Source organism: Falco punctatus (genome assembly GCF_963210335.1).
Source record: "Falco punctatus genome assembly, chromosome: 4".
Classification (NCBI taxonomy): Eukaryota; Metazoa; Chordata; class Aves; order Falconiformes; family Falconidae; genus Falco; species Falco punctatus.
In genome coordinates, this window is record NC_137583.1 from 35939046 (window position 1) to 35960736 (window position 21691).

At 35.3% G+C, this 21691-nt stretch overlaps 1 protein-coding gene across 4 annotated transcripts in view; it reads left to right on the forward strand.

The window, feature by feature from the left end:
• Positions 1 to 21691, forward strand: part of SNX29 (sorting nexin 29) — a 135662-nt gene that overhangs the window by 23125 nt on the left and 90846 nt on the right. For all 4 annotated transcript variants that reach the window (XR_013927519.1, XR_013927520.1, XM_080383431.1 and 1 more), the window contains exons 10-13: positions 2177 to 2255; positions 2734 to 2816; positions 11242 to 11305; positions 12069 to 12197. Coding sequence is in view for 2 of the 4 variants with exons in the window: in XM_080383431.1 (XP_080239557.1) it covers positions 2177 to 2255; positions 2734 to 2816; positions 11242 to 11305; positions 12069 to 12197 (355 nt within the window). In the remaining 2 variants the exon portion in view is untranslated. The remainder of the gene's footprint in view (positions 1 to 2176; positions 2256 to 2733; positions 2817 to 11241; positions 11306 to 12068; positions 12198 to 21691) is intronic.

Sequence of the window (21691 nt, forward strand, 5' to 3'; positions counted from 1 at the left end):
CTGCCCTCTGCTGTATTTTAAGACAGGTACATCTTAAGAAATGTCAGTAGTTCAAAAAAAGTAGAAAGTTTTCTTTTTTTTTTCCTTTGTGCTCCCACATTTTCTAATTTATGAAGGAATGGATTTGAAAAATATTAGGTGGTTTGTGGCATCGTGTTATCTTAAATTTTATACAGAAACTTTGAAAAAGTTAATAGGTTTATAAGTGTTTGCTGAATGCAACAGGTTGAAATCTGTAATACAAGTAAACATTCCTGTTTATGGAGGAGGGGTTGTGGAATGGGAGCTTGAAGTTGAGCTGTGGGAGTTAGTAGCCACTCAAATGTCACAAGGCATCAGGAGCTAGAGCTTTGTAGCTGAAATCAAAAGTCAGGAGACCAAGCCAAGACTTCCTACTGTAGACAGTTGACCAGAGAGGACAACAATAAGTGTAACAGGGCTTACTTTTATTAAGGAGATACCAAAGACCATTGTTTCATCTTGCTTCATCTCAGAACTTTTTGAAGACAATGCTCAGACTACTAGCAATGATGATCAGGCCCATTCAGATCCCTTCTGGCACAGTACAGAGATCTTTTCAGTTCTCCTCCTGCCCCTCTTTGTCTTTGTGGTAAACCCTATGATTCAGCATGCAAGCCAGAACAATATGGCATCAGGCTAGTGAAACGCATCTTCATCGTTTACATCAACACAAATTCTGCTGATCCCCTGATTTCAACTTTCCATGCTGTCAGTGGGCCCTTCTGAACAGTCTTGAACTGACAGAGTAGGCAAGCAGTCTTCACTGAAAAGCCCATCATGCAGCCCAAATGCCAGCCAGTTAGGGGGAGTGATGCACATGGGTATGGTCACCGTCTCCCCAGCCACAACAATTTAATGAGACTGAAAGCTGCCCTAGGCAGTTGTTTGCTTGACTTTGGAAGTTACACTTTCACTAGATGAATTATGTTGGAGGGAACGCGGGTTAGATTTTTCTGACAGCAGTTCAGCCCAGTAGCTGGTAGGCTTATTATTATTATTATGACAACATTTTTTCTAAAACATACTTAATGAGCTCTTGTAAAATACATAGTTTAACCCAGTATTTTGGTATATAGGTCTTAATACAGTTCAATAACAAGACACATGTATTTGAAATACATTACAGTATAATCTATAGTGTTGTATGTTAATATCTGTGTTTTCAGTTTGTCTGTTGCAGTGCTTCAGGGATGTGTCAGGGTGTATCATATCTCCAGGTACCTAGGGACAAGAAAGTCTGAGTCAAAATTCAGTTCCTTGGAACAAAAATAGAGTATGCATTTTAGGAACTGAGCTTCAGTAAACTCTATAGCTTACAAAATTAACTTTCTCCTCCATAGTCATTCTCATATAACTCTACTTTCCATTAATTTTTTTCCTAGAATTCTTGCTTTTTATGTTCTGTGCTATTTTAGTTCATGATTTCAGGATTGGCTTATGGTAACTTTGCAATTCTTACATAGAAAAATGCTGAAAACATCAATAAAATGTGTTTTTTGTTTATTTCCACCTGAACTACCTTAACGACTGATCTAGTGATGTGTATATTGTGATCCTGACAGTTCTGGATCTGTGGACAGATGTATATTATCCATGCTTTTTAAAAAATATACCATCTGTCTTGATTCCTGGTGTTTGGTACACAGGCATAAGGAGCCAGAGAAAAGTTGTGGTGCTCTCTTGAGAATGTATAAAGGATTGGTTTATAAATAATAAACCATATATTATATGACAAGGTTTCATGTACCGGTGACTAACCACAAATTCTTTTCCTGCAAGTCACAAACAGATTTGTAATGAGGACCAGATGCTATGTGGTGGTTAAACTCCTGGGGCTTGCAAATACAGCTTCAGTAAGAAGTCTCCTCATAGCTTTGCAACACTGTTATCAATGTAAAATGTACATCTAAATTGCAATTTAGGAATGGTAATTTTTTTCTAAACTGATGTCTGTGTTTCTAAGGGACTTTACAATCCTGCTGCCATTCAGGGTGAATGTGCAGAAGCCAACCTTAGAGAAAGAAAGTGTTTAAAAGCTTTAGTAAAGATGAGTATTCCTAATAAAAAACTTAACTACTTTCCTTCTGGTTTTGTTTTTATTTTATTTTAAGTACTGTTAACTGAAGAAAGGTAATGTATGTGCATTCTACTTTAGATAACTTGGAGAATGGAGAAGGGCATGAACATGTTCATGCAGTAGAACTGGTTCCAAGAAGATCTGATCTTCCTTACAGGTACGTGTCAAATATGTTTTTTACTTTGTCTTATTATTGATACCCAAGCATAGCTAGTCAGTACTGGAAAATGAACTATCAGGGTACTTTTGCAAATGTTTGGAAAGACAGATGCAAAAGCCTACACTTCCCTTTTTGCATAGTTTTATATGTTGAACTTTTCCTAATTAGCTTGAAGTCATGTAGTCATGTCAAATAACAGGCAGACTTAGCCTCTTGCTTTTGAAAATAGGTTTAATGTTGTTTTTCTATGTTGTTTTTTTACTGTATTTTCCATGGCCTATTGATTTGGATCTTTGTGTGTATTCTAAAATCAGACTCTAAACAGAAACATTAAGGGATAATTAAGCATAAGTTGATTGAATATGGGTGAATATGATGACAATTCTGATTTTTGGAATGCTTTTTTTTTTCTCCTTAAGTTTTGAATTCAGGATTTTGTTTTCATTTACTGATGATACTGTGCTTTTATGACTAGAGTGGAAGTCAGTCCTCCAGCTCAAGTGAATACATTAAGCAATACGTTGCCTTCAGCCACTGTGCCAGAATCCATGACAATTAGTAAGTACTTCCTGATGTATCTAGATTGATGGAATTAACTTTGAAATTCCTGTAACTCTTCATTTCTATTTTGATATCGGTAAGATCTGTTTAGAGAGGCATACAGCATTGATTTCTGATATGCTGGCCAAATTAGAAATGATTGCTCTAAAAATTTTTTTGAATTGACAGATCCTGGGTCATGGTTCATTGCAACTGGTATGACATTAGCTTCTCTTTCCATAGAGAAGCTAATGTCATCCTTATACTAGATGTGGCTTGAGTAGTTAAATGAACAATAAGGATTTAATTTGATTAACATCTTTAAATCTCTGCAAGCTCTGAAGACACTAATGGTTGGTGCTGATGTGATCTTACTTATTTTGCCTACTTTCATTAATGCCTAGTTGGACAGAACCCCCCCCAAAAACCTGGAGCTTTTTCTATGTATATTCAGTCTGTGGTTTTGATATGGGAATCTGCTCCAAACATGGGTATGGGCTTTCCTAAGCTAAAACTTCAGCTAAGATTAAGGTGGAGGACAGTCAAATTTTCAGTGTTGTTAAAGGTTGAGCTGGACAAGATAGAATAGCCTTTGCTGTAGGAAGAGATTAATAGAAGCAAGGCAGTTTGTTTGCCTCATCTTTAACTTCGCCCCCCCCCCCCCCCCCCAGACTTGTAGAACAAGGACTTAGTTCTTACATGTTTAGACAGCTAGTCAGTTTAAGCCAGTATGGTTTTATTTTCCTCACTACACAGAAAGTTTTGTAACTGAACTGGTGGATATGACTCGGTTCCTAAAGCTCTAGGGTGTGTGTTTATCTGTTTCTTTTTATAAATTTAAATATGTGAAATTTTTAAATTATGATATTTGGGAAGTTAGAAGTGATGCAGCCAAGATCTTTTTCTGAGATTGATTTATGAAATCATCAAAATGAATGAACCCTTAAAATATTCTAATCTTATGTTCTAATGTCATGTTCAAACAATATCTGTGTCAATGTTAGAGGAGGTAGACCTTGCGTTTTAACTGGGTACTGTTTCAGACTCTGGCATGAATCTGCTGACTGAGCTTCACAAAGCTGAAAATCCTTTCTTACAAAGTACTTTATGAAGTAGGGAACTAGCTTTGAGACTTGTAAGTGATGTAGTTGAAGGTGAAGGTGGAGTTCTGTTGGTAGTTACTGTGATGCTTTTGTCACTAGATATTCTCTGCTTATGTTGTTACTATGATATCCTTTCGTTCTTACATTTTTATTTCATTTTTTAGTAATAGAATTTTAATGGAAAACAAAAACTGATTTTGTTTTGTAGGTTTTATTAGGTACCAGCAGGGGCCGCAATTGGTCTCCTTCAGTTTCTCTGTTAGTTCCTGTGTGTAGTTAAATCAGCTATGAAATAGGAAGTAAATCTTAAGATTTTCAATTCTCGATACTTAGCAATTTCTAAAAGAAATTAACCACAGGATCAACAGAAGCATACACACTATCATTAGTTGTCCATTTCAGAGAAGGTTTTGGTGGAAGGAAGGGGGGAAGTACATCAAAACTATCTGTAAAGCCAGAACACTTAGTAAGTAATCTAATTATCATTATAATAAAAATTCATCTGACTATACATATAAGTTAATACCTTTATAAGAGCTGATCCCGGATACATTCAACAAAAATGTTTTTTTCAAGTTCATTGTTACTGGTCGTAGATTCTCTGTACAGGAAGAATTCAGTGCTATGACAAAGCCAGACACTGAAGCTCTTTTTTTCTCTATTGCAATTAGCAGAAGAATTATTAAATGTTGAGGCTTATAGCTTGGTTGCATAGCAACTAAATCTAACACATCAGAAAAGAAAAATGGAATGCAATAGTGGAGTGAGAAGAGCTCATGATGTCTCCAGTGGCTGGATTTTTGTGCTTTTTTCTTCTGAAGACAAAGCCTGAAATGATTTTTTTTTTTTTTTAAATCTATTCCTTTCCTGCTTCCTTTCCAATTTACTAGTATAGTACTAACCTTTTCTTGTTTCTTTTGATATGCAGCCTAGAAAATTATGTTATAAAAAGCTCTAATTTAAAATATTCCTGCCATTTTGAATGATTTTCCTGAATTTGTTCCACGCATTTGTAAGGTGTAGGTTAACTTATCAGCAGATACATAAAAAAAAAATAATACCCCTCAAGAGAAATCCTAATCTCTAGTTAGTTTCACTGTGTATATTAGATATCATTTTAGGTTAACTTATCAGCAGATACATTAAAAAAGTATATTAATACCCCTCAAGAGAAATCCTACTCTGTAGAGTTAGTTTCACTGTGTATATTAGATATCATTTGGAAACTTGATCTACTTCACAGATTGTCTTATAACCAATTTTATAAGCAATTAAATTTTAGTTTTATATTTATGCGCCTTTTTCATTATGTCATTTTCTACTTTTTTAAAAAATGGTGTTTGTCTTGTCATAGTTGAATCACAAACAATTTTGTCTCCTCAAGTTGTTGTCATTGGAAGAATATATTTCCAACATCATTTTATACAGAAAAATCTGTCCTACCAGCACAAGTCTCCCTATTTTTGTATTTTTTTTTCCAGTGGAAAAAAAGGGAAGATCCAAAACTTTCATTATAGAAGGATGGTACTTGTGTCCTTCTTTACAAGGTTCTTTGATTATAGTGCTATTTTTAGTAAATAATTGGGAACTTAATTTTTCCACTATAATTTTCCTCAGTTGTTAAAGTTCAGCTTAACCAGAAAGGTCAGCAAAGGTTGTAGCATTGTACATTATACCATATTTTTTCATATATTCTTGAGAAAGCCCCCAGTTTTTCATGATCACTGAAGAACTTTAGTGAATAATCAAACCTACGTATTGTATTTTTGTCCTATGTAAGTGAATAAATAAGATATGTTTTTGTACTTTCTCTGTCCCCTAAAGAGCTTCTGACCTGTTCTGTAACTTGGTTGCCACTGGTCACTGACACGTACAACATTCTTGTGACTTCTCTGAAAGCACAGTTGTGAAAATAGGGTATATAAAATTCATCATTGAGAAGAAAGCAGCACTTCATCTTATGGACTTCTTTTTGGTCAGGACCCTAGTATGCAGTAGAAGGCCAGCAGTGTATTGTCAAATTTGTTGCCTACTGAAATTTGCCCTATTAATAATGATGTGACAGGATAATATTTACAAGCTTTTGAAGCACTAAATAAAGCCTTAATAGCCAATGTTCGTGCAGGCTGCTTAGGGAGCATGTATTTAGAGGTCAGACTTTTGATTTAAGATGTAACTAGTCTGCTGGAAGTTTTATTTGTCTCTGAAAATATCTGTGTAAATTTGCACTCGGCAAAATAAAAAAATCATTCCTGTAGACTGCTCCCAGCCCACCCTGATATTCTATCTGCAGGATTGCAGAGGAGTGCTGCATGACCTTGTGTACACTGAGAGATGATTTCACTTACAGCTCATTCTTCATAACAGGTGATTGCAAGTCATACTTACCCAATCTTTGGCTAAACAGCAGAAGAGTTGTGAAACTTATGACTTTTCTGGAGGTTGCTGGGAAATTGACAGGTGTTTCTTAAAGCATGGTGCTTTAATGTATTTCATGCTCTAAATATGACCTTATAAAAGCCTTCTAGAAGCTAGATTTTGCATGTAGTATGCAAGTGAATTAAAAAGTGTTTTAGAGCAGATATTTGCTTTCTTAGTAATTAGGCACTACAGCTTAATTTCAGTAATAAAAAATATTTTTTTGTCTTTTAAAAAGTGAGGTTTAATATGAAAAATTTAATTAGTACATTCATTGATTTTTATATTTTATTACTGATAAAGAAAGACCTGGTTTGGAATTATTGGTTTGCACATGAGACTCTTTTATTTAAGAAGTTATGGGAAAAATATATTTTAATATTCCATAATTTGAAAGACTTCACTAATTATCTTCTGATGTCTTTATGAAATGCTGATTATCACTTGAGTTTTACATATGTTGGCGTTGAATGCTGATCCTTAATAACAGTAGTGTAGCTCTTTCCTTGAATGTTAATTTACAAAATGTAAATGGCATATCAAGTGCAAAGCAGTTAGAAGTAGGACATAAACTCTAACATCAAACAGTTTTCTGAAGTGGGTATACTTGGCCGTCCTCCCACTGTGTTATGTTAAAAAAAAAAAAAAAAAGAGGGGGAGAAAGATTGAGGTTGTGAAGTCCAGAATTCAGAAAATGCCAAATTTATGGTTGCTGCTACAACCCTGATTTATTTATTTATTTATTTTTCTAACCCACACAATGAATGAGACATAAGTCTGCTGAAAAAATTTAGATTATGCTCATACACTTGTCTCAGAGGCAAGCATAACACAGAGACAAAGGCTTATGAACTGTGGATGTTCTGGCAGATTTGGAGTGAACCTGTCGCAGTGTATGGTAGTGGATTTACTTTCTTTTCATTTGGCTGACTGTTCTGACATGGTGATAAAATTTTTCAAGAAGTATAAGTGAGAGGAAGAAATTACAATTTTTGAATTTTTTGAATGTTATATCTAATTAAATAGGATGGTGTCCTTTTAGTTATATTCAGTTACATACATCAACAGATTATGAAATTATAGTTTCTGATTTTTTTCTTGGTAACTTTTTTCGTTTTATTATACTAGTGAATGACTCCTTTATATTTACTGTGGATGGAGAGGGTAAAGAAGTATTGATATACAGTGTTGAACTGTGTAGTTCTTGTGTTTGTTTTGAGTAACAGATAAAATTTAATATGACCCTTAATACTCATCAGTTCAAGAAGAAATGACATAGGTATAGCAATGAAGCAATGTTGCTGCTAGGGTAAGCACAGGCTGTACAGGTCTTCTTTGAACCCTAAGCTCTTAGCCCAGACTAGTTGTTTGCATTGATGCTTCCTTCCACATCTCAACTGCTATCTGTAGTTGAACTAAATACTGAGAATGAAGTGTATTTGCTTTTGTGGTCCTAAATTAAGCATTGATTTTTGTCCTATGTGTGATAATGAAATTTGGAGTCTGCTTTGCTGTGTCTCTACAGTATTGTCAATTCCATGACTCTCAGAAAAAATGAGGCAAATGGAAACAAAAAACATTTTAACATCTTTTATTTCAAGAGTTTTTTTTCTTCTTCTCTTATGCAAAACATCGTCTTTAACAGAACCATGCTTTCATGCTCTGCTTACTTACGTGTGTTGGAGAGGGAAGTGAGAGAAGATGGGATTTCAACTGTGCTCACACAGAAGATTCTGAGTGAAATAAGGGAAAGAAGATTAAGTTATTAGGCAACTTAAGGTTACAGTTAGAATAGGCTGGTAAAATTGGAAAAATGGAGACAATTTATAATAGCTTTACTGTTTAAATGTTAATAAATCAGTACAGTTTTAAACAGACTTGAGTATGCATACAGGCAATTACTGCAGAGTAGTCATCCCGGTGTAAGTGCAGAGCCGGTGCTACAATAACTTGTCTAAGTAGCAATGGCTTTAATTTATTCAGAGTCAGAGAAATAATAGCAACTAACTCAGATTGTGCATTATCATATTTTAATGATACTCTTGAAATATTTAAAATGCCATTGTCTTGATGCTTTCTTCAGGAGGATTCTGCATTCAGCTTTATAGTTAAATATCTTTATTTTGTTATAGAATGTTACTGTACTGAAAGCTTTTTACGGATGTTTTTTGCTTATGTTGTACATTTGTCCAAGGCTTGAACACTTACTGGATTATTTTGTTTTCCTTAACCTTAGCATGATTTTTTTATTGCATAGATAGGCTGATGGATCGTGGTCCATTTTCACAACACTACGTATTTTTTTTCACAACTGTTATAACCCATCAATTTTCTATTGTCACACCCCTACCCCCCACCCCAACAAATCACAAAATAACCCAAACAAAAAACCGACTCAAAACCCCCAACCTTTCCAGTCTGCCCTCAAAGTGGTGGTGTCTCATCATGACTGAAAGAATACTAATAGTGTGTTGAGTTTCATGATCACCAAGTTTGATATTTTATAGCTAAATATAATACTTAATCCTCAGAATGTAGGGTTTTGTGGGGATTTTTGTGTCATTGTAGTCTGTGTCACGTCGTGTCCGTCCCGTCCCCCCCCGCCCAATAAATGCTAGTCAATAGAAGCTATTATAGACCACCTTTTGAAAAACAGATAGGAAAATAATGGAGTACAGCATAGTTTGTCATATATAATCTTTCCATTCTAAATTTTTCTGCAATTGCTACGTAAATTGCAGTGGTTACCTAGTCATTTCAATGCAATATGAACTTCACTCTTGCCAGAAATGATATTCCACTTTTTATTCCTCACGTTTATTGACTAAAGAAGTGTTCTGTTCTGCTGTGACTGCTTTCTGCTATGTACGTTGGGCCAACAACAGTATTAAACTCAACACTAAGATCACTTGGCAACTGCTTGTCTGAAAAGTAGCCCAACAGAGAAAAAGCTAAAACCATTTTTGAGCTGGATCAGTTCCTGCTAGGACACTGTATTTGTGTAAACACCAGTGCTAGAATAAGGGAGATGGTAGCAATGATGGGTAAAGCTGGAATGTCTTTTTTGCAGAAAGCACAGCCTTAGGAAGACTGATTAAAGTAGTCATATAATCACAGCTTTTGATGTGTACAGGTTTTGAATGTGAGAAATATCAAGGGAGAAAGCAGGTCTCCAGACTTCCCCCCTATCCCCCTTGTATGTTAGTATTTAATACCCACAAATTTCACTTTTGGCTTTTCAACAAGATTGAGATTTGTTGTTGTTGTTGATAGCTGTATAGAGAATGCATGTAAAGATGCTAAGTTACTGTTGAAAAATAATTCTTCTTTCTGTGCTGAATTAATGGGGTGCAAAATCCCTCTAATGACCTAATGAAATGTTTCTTGCTAATGTCAATTAGTTCTCAAGCTGTAATGTGGAATGGGTATGAAAATAATCATCTGCTTTCTCCATGGCCAAAGAAGCAGAAACGTTTTGGAAAAAATCTAGCATGAAGAAATTGGATTGGCTGGTTTCAAGTGATATGAGAATCTTGCCGAATCCTGCAAGGAGGGATTTACCAGCAGGTTACCAATGCCAGACTAGAATTGTGGTGTCTGCACTGACTGATACGTTTGATAGACACAGTAAAAACTTCCACATTTTGACCATTTTTTTTTGCAGACTTAATCTGGTCCACAGGACAACCTTAATTTTTTTATTTAATTTCTCTAACTATTGAAAAAATTAAGAAAGACTAGAAAATATTAGGAAAGATATGGATACATCAGTGAACTGAATGTAAAGGAGAAAAAAGTTTTCCAGTGGCTTTGATTACTTGAATAGATTAAGTCATACCAGTTCAGTTAGTATGTTTTCAGTAAAACACAAAAAAATCGCTTTGAATACTTGTGGAACAGAATTAGCTGATGTATTATATATAAACATAGGAGCGTTTCATTTAACTATTGGGAGGGGTGTTTTAATATAATTGTGTCCCTGCAGAAGCTCTCATAAAATTATTGATTAACATATGTGAGATAGTTAATGAAATTATGTATCCATCCTGATGTTTGCTGGAAGCCATTCAGATCTTTGAGGACCTGTTGTATTTCATGTATTCATGCAAGGTCTGGAAGTCAGCATCTGTTTTAGATTAGATGACTATGTCCTAATATTTTCTTTAAATTTATAATAAACTGTAGTAGTACAACTCTACAGTTATAGGACAGAACCTTTACAACAGCAGAAGGACTCCAGGTGAGACAGTGCTTTGAGGTGGCACTTTGTGTGGTATTCAGCTGCTCTGGTATCACTGTTAAACCTAACCCTAAAGAAGCCTTTAAAAAATCTAAAATTCTGTCATACTTTTTTTAAAAAACTTTGTTCTTGATGTAATGGCAGAAGGTATTTTTTAAGGTATTTATAGGAAATAAAAAGTTATTTATAGGAAATTACAAGATTCAGAAATCCCATCATTTTTAAGGTAACCTTGAAGACTGAACTTGAGAAGAAATGGCATGAAGTAATGGCAGTATCTCTACTCTGGTCTCAGTGTAATAGCTCTATTTCTTGTGGTGGAATTTATAGCGAAGGAAACAAGCAATTTGAAAAAGTTAAACAAGTGATAATGTATCTCATTAATATACATGTAGTGAAAAGGTGCATTGTCCCATATGTCTGTGATTAAAACAAAACAGCTGCAACTACAGGCAAACTTGTAAACATTTGTATTAAATCCAGATGCAGACTAATTTGATTTGATCAATGCTTCTGACACTGTGTTAAATACCACTTTTGAAAGATGGCTTTGCTGGGTAGCAAAGATATTGACATCATTTAAGCATGTCACTGAATTAGTGCCACTGTGTACATGACTTTTAGATCTGAAAAGAGCAGAAGTACATGCAGAAATTAATCTTTTTGTGTCCCTTCTCTTTAGATGAACTTCGTCAAGCTATTGTGGCCATGATGAATAGAAAGGATGAGCTGGAAGAACAGAATAGGTAGCTTTCCTTTTATAGTTAAGAGACACTATCATTTAAAAAAATGTGTTCTGTAATACAAGCTGTCCTTTATGTAAAGCTATGTGTAATCTTTTTATAATCTTTTTTTATGTATATATTATTTTTCCGTGAAATTTAAGCCTAATACTTCAGTTTTCAAATGTTGATACTGAAGAGTAATGTTTACAGGTCAACTTTTTCCTTTGAATTTGAATCACATAAAACTCTTCCTATCTTGGAGGCTTTTGCCAGTTATGTTTTTTCCAAAAGCAAAACTTGTAGCCAAAAGATTGTTAAGATAGCTTTCCAAATGAGTAAAAGTTTGTCTATATACAAACAGTCAGAAAATTTCCTTTTTTCCCCTTCTGGTGTCAGTGTACTGCTTATAGATTGTTCCTGAGGTGTATGGACTTGTGCTGAAGCACTGTAACCACATTATAAACTGTTTTCTGTAATAAATTCTTTCTGCATGGTGGTACAGTAGATACCATAATAATAGGTTGTGATTTGGACGCGTTGATGAGATTGTAATACAAATTAACAGTAAACACTTAACAACTGTTTTGCTTGGGTACTTTTTCCTTGTAGCTTTTCATATCTTTGTATAATAAAATCAAGTGAATTTATTATGTTGAATAATGAAATATTAGGATGACATTATTGATATCATTCGGGCAACCTAGTCTGTGATTTGCAGAGTATCCTCTAATTCCTAGGTAGCAGTATTTGCAATGTTCTAACAGAGGCTGCTGCCTTCTTCCAGATCTCTGAGAAATCTGCTTGATGGAGAGATGGAGCATTCTGCAGTGCTAAGGCAGGAAATGGACAACTGGAGAAGGAAAGTAGCAGAACAGGAAGAACGACATGCCACAAAAGTCCAAGCCTTGGCACGGTAAGAAGCACTGAAAGTGTCATGAAAAGTAACAGCAGTGAAAGAAGGGAATAAAAAATTCTGCATACAAGGAAAAATAATTTTAAAGTAGTTTAGTTTTCAGAAAAACATGAGTGATTTAGGACTGAAAATCCCATGGACTTTAGCTGAAATGTAAGCTGAAAAAAAATGTTTGAAAGATTTTTCTGACAAATTTAGTGGGTTTGCGGGTTTTGTTCTGTTAAGTGTTAACAGTGAGAGTTTAAAATATTAGTAAAAACATCATTACAGTTCCAGAGGGAAGAATATTAGTGAGCTGAACTTAGGACAACATTGAGTTTAAATTTAAAAAGTTATTAGACTAATATTACGAAATATAAGCCATGAATATAGCTACAGTTAGATAATGAGACTAGATACAAAGGAATACATGTATGTGTAAAGTAAATGTAAGATGACTTTTCTGTCTCCATATATTCCAGTTCTACCCTCTGTGTCCCATCCCCCCCTCCTTTTTTTTTTTTTAATTAATTTTCATTTTACTTGATATTTGGGAGATTCTTGGTATAACTGTCTGCCCAGTCTGGAACAAATCACAATATCAAGGTCCTGGATTTTCTTCCTTCTATTGGATATATGATATTATTAATGTTGTTAAAGTACCTAGCACTGTCTGCAAACAGTATTTTCCAAACCTCATATCTGATACAGCTTTTAAATATAAGGTGCTGAGGAGGGGAACAGAAGCACTGTGTTAACATTTCTTGTGAACATCACTGTCCCAGAATAATGGAATGCTCATTCTAGTTGTATAAATGGCTATTTCGGTGCATGTGTAAAAAACAGGGTTGGTTTGTTTGTTTTTCAAAAATACACAACTTAGATTGTTGGGATTCTAGCTTTCAGATCCAATGAGGACTTGTTTTGGGGACTATTACATTTTAATATTACTCCACAGTATTTCTTCTGGTAAATGTCTTGTATAGTTCCGCACTGAGATTAGTATGGTGAACTTCTCTCTTCTCAGCAGGTTATTACTTCAGTCAGTACAAATTGTGCTTGGAGGTCCTAGTGTCAGTTAAATTGACTAGGAATATTTGTGCCTTTATTGCTTTCAGTTATAGAGAATCTGTCAGCATCTGCTGCTGCTGACACAGATACCCTTCTGTACGTACCCTCATGTATATATGTAAGCAGTAAAGAATGGATTATGCATCTTCTTTAGCGACATTCCATCCGATCCATCTTCCTTCTATCTGATTATTTAAGGATGACTTTTTTCCTTGGGCTGATTTTTTTTTTTCTTGTCCTGTTGTCAGGTTTTCATGGCTGACCATTTTATTAGCCGCTGTATGATCAGCAACAGTTGTTGCTGAACAGTATAAACAGTACCAGTTTCTGAAGTGGTGCAAGTGCTTCCCCCTAGCTCTAGGAAGGTCTAGAACTGGAACAGGTTGCTCAGGACCATTTCCAGTCAGGTTTTAATATCTCCATAGATGGAGACTCCACAACCCCTCTAGGGAATGTTGTTGGCAGTAACCTGTTGGCAATGTTCTTCCTAATGTGGTGCAAGGCGCTCTTGGCTTTCTTTGCCATGAAGGGTGCTTTACTGGCTCATGGTCAGCTTGTTGTCCACCAGAGCTCCCAAATCTTTCTCCACAGAGCTCTTTTCCAGCCCCCAGGTGTCTAGGTGCTATGGGTGCCTAGGGCTGTGCCTCCCTAGGTGCAGGACTTTGCATTTCCTTCCCCTCATTGAACTTTAAGGGATTCATCTGAGTCCAGTTCTCCAGCCTGTCCAGGTCCCTCTGAGTGGCAGCATAACCAGTCTGGTGTATCAGCTGCTCCCCAGTTTTGCATTGTCTGTGAACTTGCTGAGGGTGCACTCTGTCCCAGCATCTGGGTCGTTAATGAAGGTGTTAAAAAACATTGGCCCCAGTAGAGACTTGCCTTCAGCTTAAGTTTGTGCTGCAGCTATGCTGAAAAGAATTTTAACTCTCACCTTGTCTAAATGTAGTTTGGCTAAAGAAAGACTTCTGAAAGTAAATGCAGTTGTAATAGCGCAACTTTCTTTTTCAAATTCTAAATAAGCTCTAGAGTAACTTACAATGCCTGAGATCTTGGGAATCACTTGCATGTGTAATAAACAACAAACCTATCCCAAATGTTGAAGTTAGTAAACTGGGCCTTATTGCAGAGAGGTGTTTGTTTTCTGCATGTGCAGGCAGAGTGCTTGTCAACTGTGAATTACCACAGCTGACATTCCTATAAGCTTTTTATTGCACAGCAGAACTAGTATCTGAAAATGATAAATACAATGCTTTCTTAAAAAAAAGTATTTAGAATGTTACTAATTGAGCTTTTGATGACACATCAAACTGAACTACTCACTTTGAGGGAGGGAAAGATAGGCGGTAAGTGGGTTTGACATTCACGTGATGTAGGGCAATGGAGACAATGCAAATACTTCATCATTTAATATTCACATTTCAGGTTATAGGAATTGTATATTCGTATTTCTTTGACTCACTTCCCCCACAGTTTTAGAATTTGCAGTGACATATGAGTGAATCAGATATTTGTCATGCACATACCTTTTTAAAGAATAGACAAGGAGCTTTTATAACAAGATTTAAAGAGATGCTCACTTAAGCTAATTATTTTTAAACAAGTTTATTTAATTTCTCTTATTGTTACAGTGGCTGGGTATGTTGTGTTGATAAGTTCTTCTGAAAGTCAGTTTACCTTGTCACATGGTAAAAACAGTGTTGGGAGCTGCTTAGGTACAACAAATTCTTGTGTCACCATTGGACTTTGGATACATTCCTTTAATAATTAATTGCAACTCGTTTTCTAGAACATAAGAAACTTCACATATAGTTATTTTGGAATATAGGTTTTTCTTCTAAATGCTTTTTGTTGGTTCACTTTTTACACTGTAGGTGTTGCTGGTGCAATAGGAAGAGTAGTAAATTTTTTTAATAAATAATACTTATACCAGGAGTTGGGTAAGCTGAATAATTTGAAGAAACAAAAATTTTGGAATTGCTTCTTAAGTGCTGCATAATAGATTAAGTGAGTGAGAGGAAACTAAGTTTCAGCTAATTTGTGGTAGTGAAATTGCACTGTTTACCTTGAAAACAATTGATCACATGACTGGAGTAGAGCAATTTCCTCAACTGTAACATTCTGAACATCTCAAGGCAAGGAAAATAATTCAGTAATGGTCTGACTATTGTAATTTGATGAATGAATATGCTTCACATTATGAGAGCTGATATTTATATGTGGGTCCAAAGCTCTTGTTAAGAATTTGATGTAAATATCTTCCTTAAAGCTCTGAGAACACAAATTTCAGTGACACATCAGTCAGTGTTGAAGTGATTACTTCTGGATATCTGCAAAATTGATTAATTCAGCTGGTCTTCTAGATTCTCTGAAAAGTCTCTGATCCGACCTCTAGAAGCTTAGAGGAATTTTCCTGAGTTTCCTAAGTTCTTTTTGAAAAATAGAAAAATTCTTAGGTCATTTTAGTTTCAAGTACTGGCAATCTTATTCTTCCATGTGAAGTATTTGAATAACTGTTTCATAACAGTTATGATAATGTTTCAAAAGGAGCAGTCTCAGCATTCAACCTATTTCCTAGCCTTCTGATAGAATAAACTAAATTGACTAGTATAATTTTGTAAGCTGTGGTTTTTTTTTTTCTGGCTTCCCTCTGCCCCTTGTCAATGAGCCTTTCTCAGATTGCATGGACATACTGTGGCAATGACTTCTTGGCAGTGCTGACTTTTTTTTAATTGAGATTCTTTTTTTTTTTGTATGGAATACTATTACATTCCTTTGCAAGGCAAAGAAATTTATTGAAGTTGACTGTGAAATTGCATAATCTCAGATTGCATATTCTTATATTCAGAAATGTTGGAGGAAAACATTTTACAAAGGACAGGCTTTGTAGCAAGGAAAGCAGACAGGAAGAGAAGATGATAATGCACTGTGTAGGGAAATGGGGGATGAGAATTTGATGGTACTTTATCTTACACTTCTATGTACCTTCTGTTTACTGAAGATTCTGTAACCTAATCAGCCTCCTCTTACCTAATGTCGGTGTTATTTAAGCCACATTGCTTTTGGATTTAGTATTTTATATTAATCTGTTGTACAACACTTCATTCAGAACCATAGCGCTTCAGTGATGAGTGAAATGATGTGTTGTGCATCTTGAAATGATTACATCACTTAACCTTAATAAGCTTCTTAGAGAGAGGAAAAAATATCTCTTGTCCCTGCTTGTGAAAACTAATTTGAATATTCCTATATTCAGTGATTTTTTTTTCCTTCCTGCTTATTTAGTTGTTGACGTGACATGTCACAAGTTACAAAAAAATTTTATAAAAAGTCAGATACATTATTTTGTGAGGTAACAACTTCCTCATATTTCTTATCCACAGAATCATTTTTTACTTTTTTAGGTATGATATCAATGCTAAGATAGAATTCTTCCATAATTTAGATTTGAATGTCTATGTTGTAAAGCTATCATGAGAATAGTTCCCAGTTTATTGAACATACAGTGTTTATCCTGGTTTCGGCTAGGATAGAGTTAATTTTCTTCCTAGTAGCTGGTATAGAGCTGTGTTTTGGATTTAGGATGAGAGTAATGTTGATAACATACTGATGTTTTAGTTGTTGCTGCTTACACCAAGTCAACAACTTATCAGCTTCTCACACCACTGCACCAGCTAGGAGGCTGAGGGGCAGAAAAGGTTGCGAGGAGACACATCTGGGACAGCAGACCCAAACTGGCCAAAGGATATTCCATAACATATTATGTCATACTGAGTATATAAAAACTGAGGGGAGTTAGCTGGCTGGGGCCCAGTGCTCAGGAACTGGCTGCGCATTGGTTGGCGGGTGGTGAGCAATTGCATTGTACATCACTTTTGTTGTGTATTGTTTTATCATTACTATGATTTTCCCTTCCTTTTCTGTCTTAAACTGCCTTTATCTCAACCCCATGAGTTTTAACTTTTTTCTAATTATCCCTCCCATCCCACTGGGGGAGTGTTTAGCTGTCTGCTGGACTAAACCACAACAGAACAGTCTTTTTTGGTGCCCAACACTGGGCACGAAGGGTTGAGGTGACAGATCTGACCAAAGCGTGTTAAAACAGGTTTTTTTATAAGCATTCATTGTATTAATAGTTTTTGGTCACAGTGTTGATTTATTTGCTCTCAGAGTTGCATTATGTAACGCTTACTTGCTCTATGTGTTCCCTGTTGTGCTCTGTATCACTTCTGGGGGCTGGATTGAAGTTATCATTTTGCTGTACTGTGTTAATACTAGCTTATGATGAAATTACTGGTCAAGATACTAATCTGGTGTTTATACTCAGCATTGCTGTCATCTGTACTTTGGGAACCATCTCTTGGAAACTCTTAATAATGACACTCTACCTTTTCTCCTTGGACAGCCAGTTTATGGGGGAAATACCTTCTTCCATCTTCCCCTTCTCTGCCAGGCTAGTTACAATAGCCCTTGAGAATTCTGAACATCCCAGGGATGTTCAAATAGGCATGTTCCTATTGCTATGTCTCCTGAATGTGTTCTAGGTCTTGTTTAGGGTTAAACAACTATTTAAGAATACCACCCAGAGATCTGCCCCAAGGCTGGATAGTTGTGAGTGGCATGGTGTGTAGGATAGTATGGGCAAGTGCCTAGGACAATGATCGCCTCCAGTGTTTTGGATTTTCACCTGTGAACAAGTGCAGAATCTGGAAAAACTAGTAAAATATTTGGATAATGTATGGTGTCACCCTGGGAATTCCAGACAGACACAAATTGCTGCAACGTGCTGGGGCCTGGCCCATGCCTACTGAGCCCTGTTCAACACTGTTCAGTACCCTCAAGGGGAAGAGAAGGTTTCTGGGTCTGATGACAAAGTGACAGACATTGCAGCTACTTCAACCCCAGTGACAGGCACTGTGGCTGAACCAAAGAACCAACTGTGCCGCTATCACTCAGCTGCAGTGCCTTTTGCCCATGACAAGCAGTTATTTGTTGTTACAGTTTTTTTTCAGAGATTGGTTTTATACTATAATCACATTATATTGTATATAGTTCAACTTCCACTTCTATGACTAATAGTTCTCATTTTCCTGATTTCATTTAGGGTATATATGATTACAATGAACTGTGATCTTGCAGCACCTCATAGCAGTATCATAAGATAATTTGGGTTGAAGGATATCTCTGGAAGTCATCTAAACCAACCTCTGTGTATAGATTCTACATATTCTTGGAGCACACTGTTTATTTCAATTAATTACCTTTATAGTTTTGATCAAGACATAGACATCTGCTGGGTTTTGTGGGTTTTTTTGTTTGTTTTGTAAGCCTGAATTTAGAAATAAGAAGTTTTTAAGAGTAAGCTCCACAGAAAACACTTGTTAGTATCTGATGTTTGTGCCAGAAACTTAATTACAATATTCTTCACGCCACTATAGTTGAGATACATGAGAAAGTACTCTTTTTTCAAATTCTTTTTTTTACGATTCTGATTTTACAGAAGCCCTAGAGGAATTTTTGTATCTTTTTCAAGAAGCAATTGTGTGATGTGTTGGCTTCCCCCTCTGCCCTGTTAAGGTGTAGGAAAATAAGTCCTATAAGGGCTCTTGCTCTGCAACAAAAATCATAACTTAAAGGTATATTCTTTTTTAAATAAAATTTTTGGAAGTCAGCTTTTATAAAACACTTTCTTACTAGTATTCATTTGTATTAACAGCCAGAAATCTTATTTTGACGAACATAAGATGTATTTAATTTGACTTGCATAGTAGACTTTAACTGTGCTTGGTGTGTATATATATATATGTGTGTTTGGTGTATGTATACATGCGTCAGTAAGCAGGACTATCTATCACAGAAACTTTGTGGGCATTACTGGAAAATAACGAATCTCCTTCAGTTCCCCTTGTCTCCCCATGGTTTTTGAAAGGGATGCTATAGCACAAGGAAGGTGGGGGAGATCTCAACTTGTGGGCCCTTGGTCCTTCTCCAAGAATACAGCAGAAGTCCCAGCTGGGGGGCTGTTCCACTGCAGTGTTGCATATGAATAGCAGCTCTCTTCCATGTTGTCCTCGCTTTGATGTGAGAACATGCTGCTTGTTATCCTGTTACATTTATCCTCTCGATATGAGAGTCCTTAGGGAACAGTTGCTAGTTTTCCTGGCATGAATTAACTTGTGGGTGAGGATATGCATTTATCAGTAGTATTGCATGATATGTTTTCATTCATTCCATACATAGAAGTTAGGTGTATGGAAAAAAAATTACCATTCTTCCAGTAGTTTGATTTTCTTTTAGGCAGGATTTCCTTAAATGCTAATTTTAAAATAATAGAATTGAGAGGAAGTGTAATTGTTTTTGCTTCAAAATTATGCAGGGAATTGAAGGTATTTGACAACTTAGATTTATTATATAATTGATCATACCTTGTCATTCCAGATAGCTTTCCAAAAAATAAGCAAGTTTATTGTTGCTGAGGTGTTCTGTGGCTTGTACCATTCATGAATATTTGAAGAAAAATTTTTTTTAAACATGCCCTGATAAAAAGAGCTCTATAAATTAATGTATATCAGGATGGGCCCTCTTTGAAATCTAGCTAAATAGTAGTAATGAAAGAATGAGAAATAATAAGATGATAAAGAGATATTAGAAAATTGTGACTGGGGCATAGTATCCTGCTTTGAATTTTTGAATTTCAGTCTTGAATCAAAAACCTTAAGTGAGTTAAAGTCTCTCTGAAGTTCATCTGTACTGTAACAATTTTAAGTCGATAGGCACAATAGTAACAAATGGTTTGGATTTTTTTTTTTTTAATGCTGTCTTAGTACAGACAGAAGGCACTGGTCTGTTCTCAAATGTAGAAATGATATGGTATGTGATTATTTTATGAGAATGCTTAATATATTGTCATTGTATACAGTTATTTCTGTGCAGGCATATTTATGCTTCTGGTGAGAAATCTTTTTGTCTAGCTCTCATACATTTTTTTTTTTTCATGAATGAATTATTTGGGCTTGTTTTGGCACAGTATATAGAATTAAACTGTGTTTCTGATTTTTTTTTTCCTTAATCTGAATATCAGTGTCCATCTCTGGTGGAAAAACTGACTTTTTCTTCATTGTCTAGGAAATGAAAAATATTACAAAATGCATAACATCATCAAGGACTTTGTTAAAATTTGATAGTTGGGTAATCAATAGTTTCTTCTCAATTATTTAGCAATCTCCTACTAAGATTGGATAAAGGACTGAATAAAATTGAGGTTAGGTAGTTCAGAAAACTAATTTGAAATTCATAAAAATATGAATATAGTACCAGTCTAGGGCTTTAATATGTAAACGTGGCGTTGCTAACAGCAGCAGTTCATTTTGGTGTGTGTATATATATAATATATGTATATTTTGTGTGTGTGTGTATATATATTGTATAATAAGGACCATCAAACATATTTGTATGTGTTTCTGAAATACATTCCTGTAAATGAAATGCATACCTTTTTGTGTATAATCTGCTTACAGCTTTCTGTAATCTATTACATATTTAGCCTTTCATAATTCCTAGAGCTTCTGCTGCTCCTCTGGTGTGATTTTGACCTGCCTATTCTCTCTTACCAGTTGCAGGTTTGTTGTGTTACGTGCTGCATCTGTAGCACCTATGTATTTCTACTCTGGTATTTTCTTGAAGACTACTAAAAGTTGTCTGAATTCACTCTTTTGCAACACATTTTATGTTTCTTCTGTATAAACACTTCTGTCATGCTTGGTTAACTGCATGGGCTTAGGCAGATAATTGGATTTTCAGACATGCAATTTGTTAGCTTTACTTAAAATTCAATTGGTTAGAATCCTTTTTATTTCCTGCCTCCTCCTCCCCTGCAAATATAAACTAAAGTGCTTCATGTTGTTAGGTGGAGCTGTGGTAGTACCTGGTTTAAATACTTGTACATTCCAAAGAAAAGTGATACAGGCACTGAAATATAACAGTTGAAGAGACTAACTTAATTTCTTCTCTTACGGTTTTCATTTAGAAATGGTATGTGGAAAATTCTAACCTTGAATAATGTTGCTGAAGTACCGGTATTTTCTTAACAACGATAAAGTCTGTTTCTAAAGCTGAATTCTTACTTGCTTGACATTAAATACTTGGACAACTAATAAAATTATTATCTAATTTTATACTGGCCATTCTGAATTTCCTTCTCTAGTATCCCATCCTTATTTTTTTGATCGACTGTTGATTTAGATAAGACTGCATCATTTTTCTGCCATCAATTAATGAAAAGTTTTTGATTATGGGATAATCTGTTTTACTGATGTGTTTGTGGCTGCTGTTGATGTATTGTTTAATGTGTAAGTCACTATTTTTTTCATCTTGATGACACAACTTAGATAAAGCTTGTTGTTACAGATAGTATGTTTGTTTCCATTGAAAGGGGCTTTCATCTATTTTGA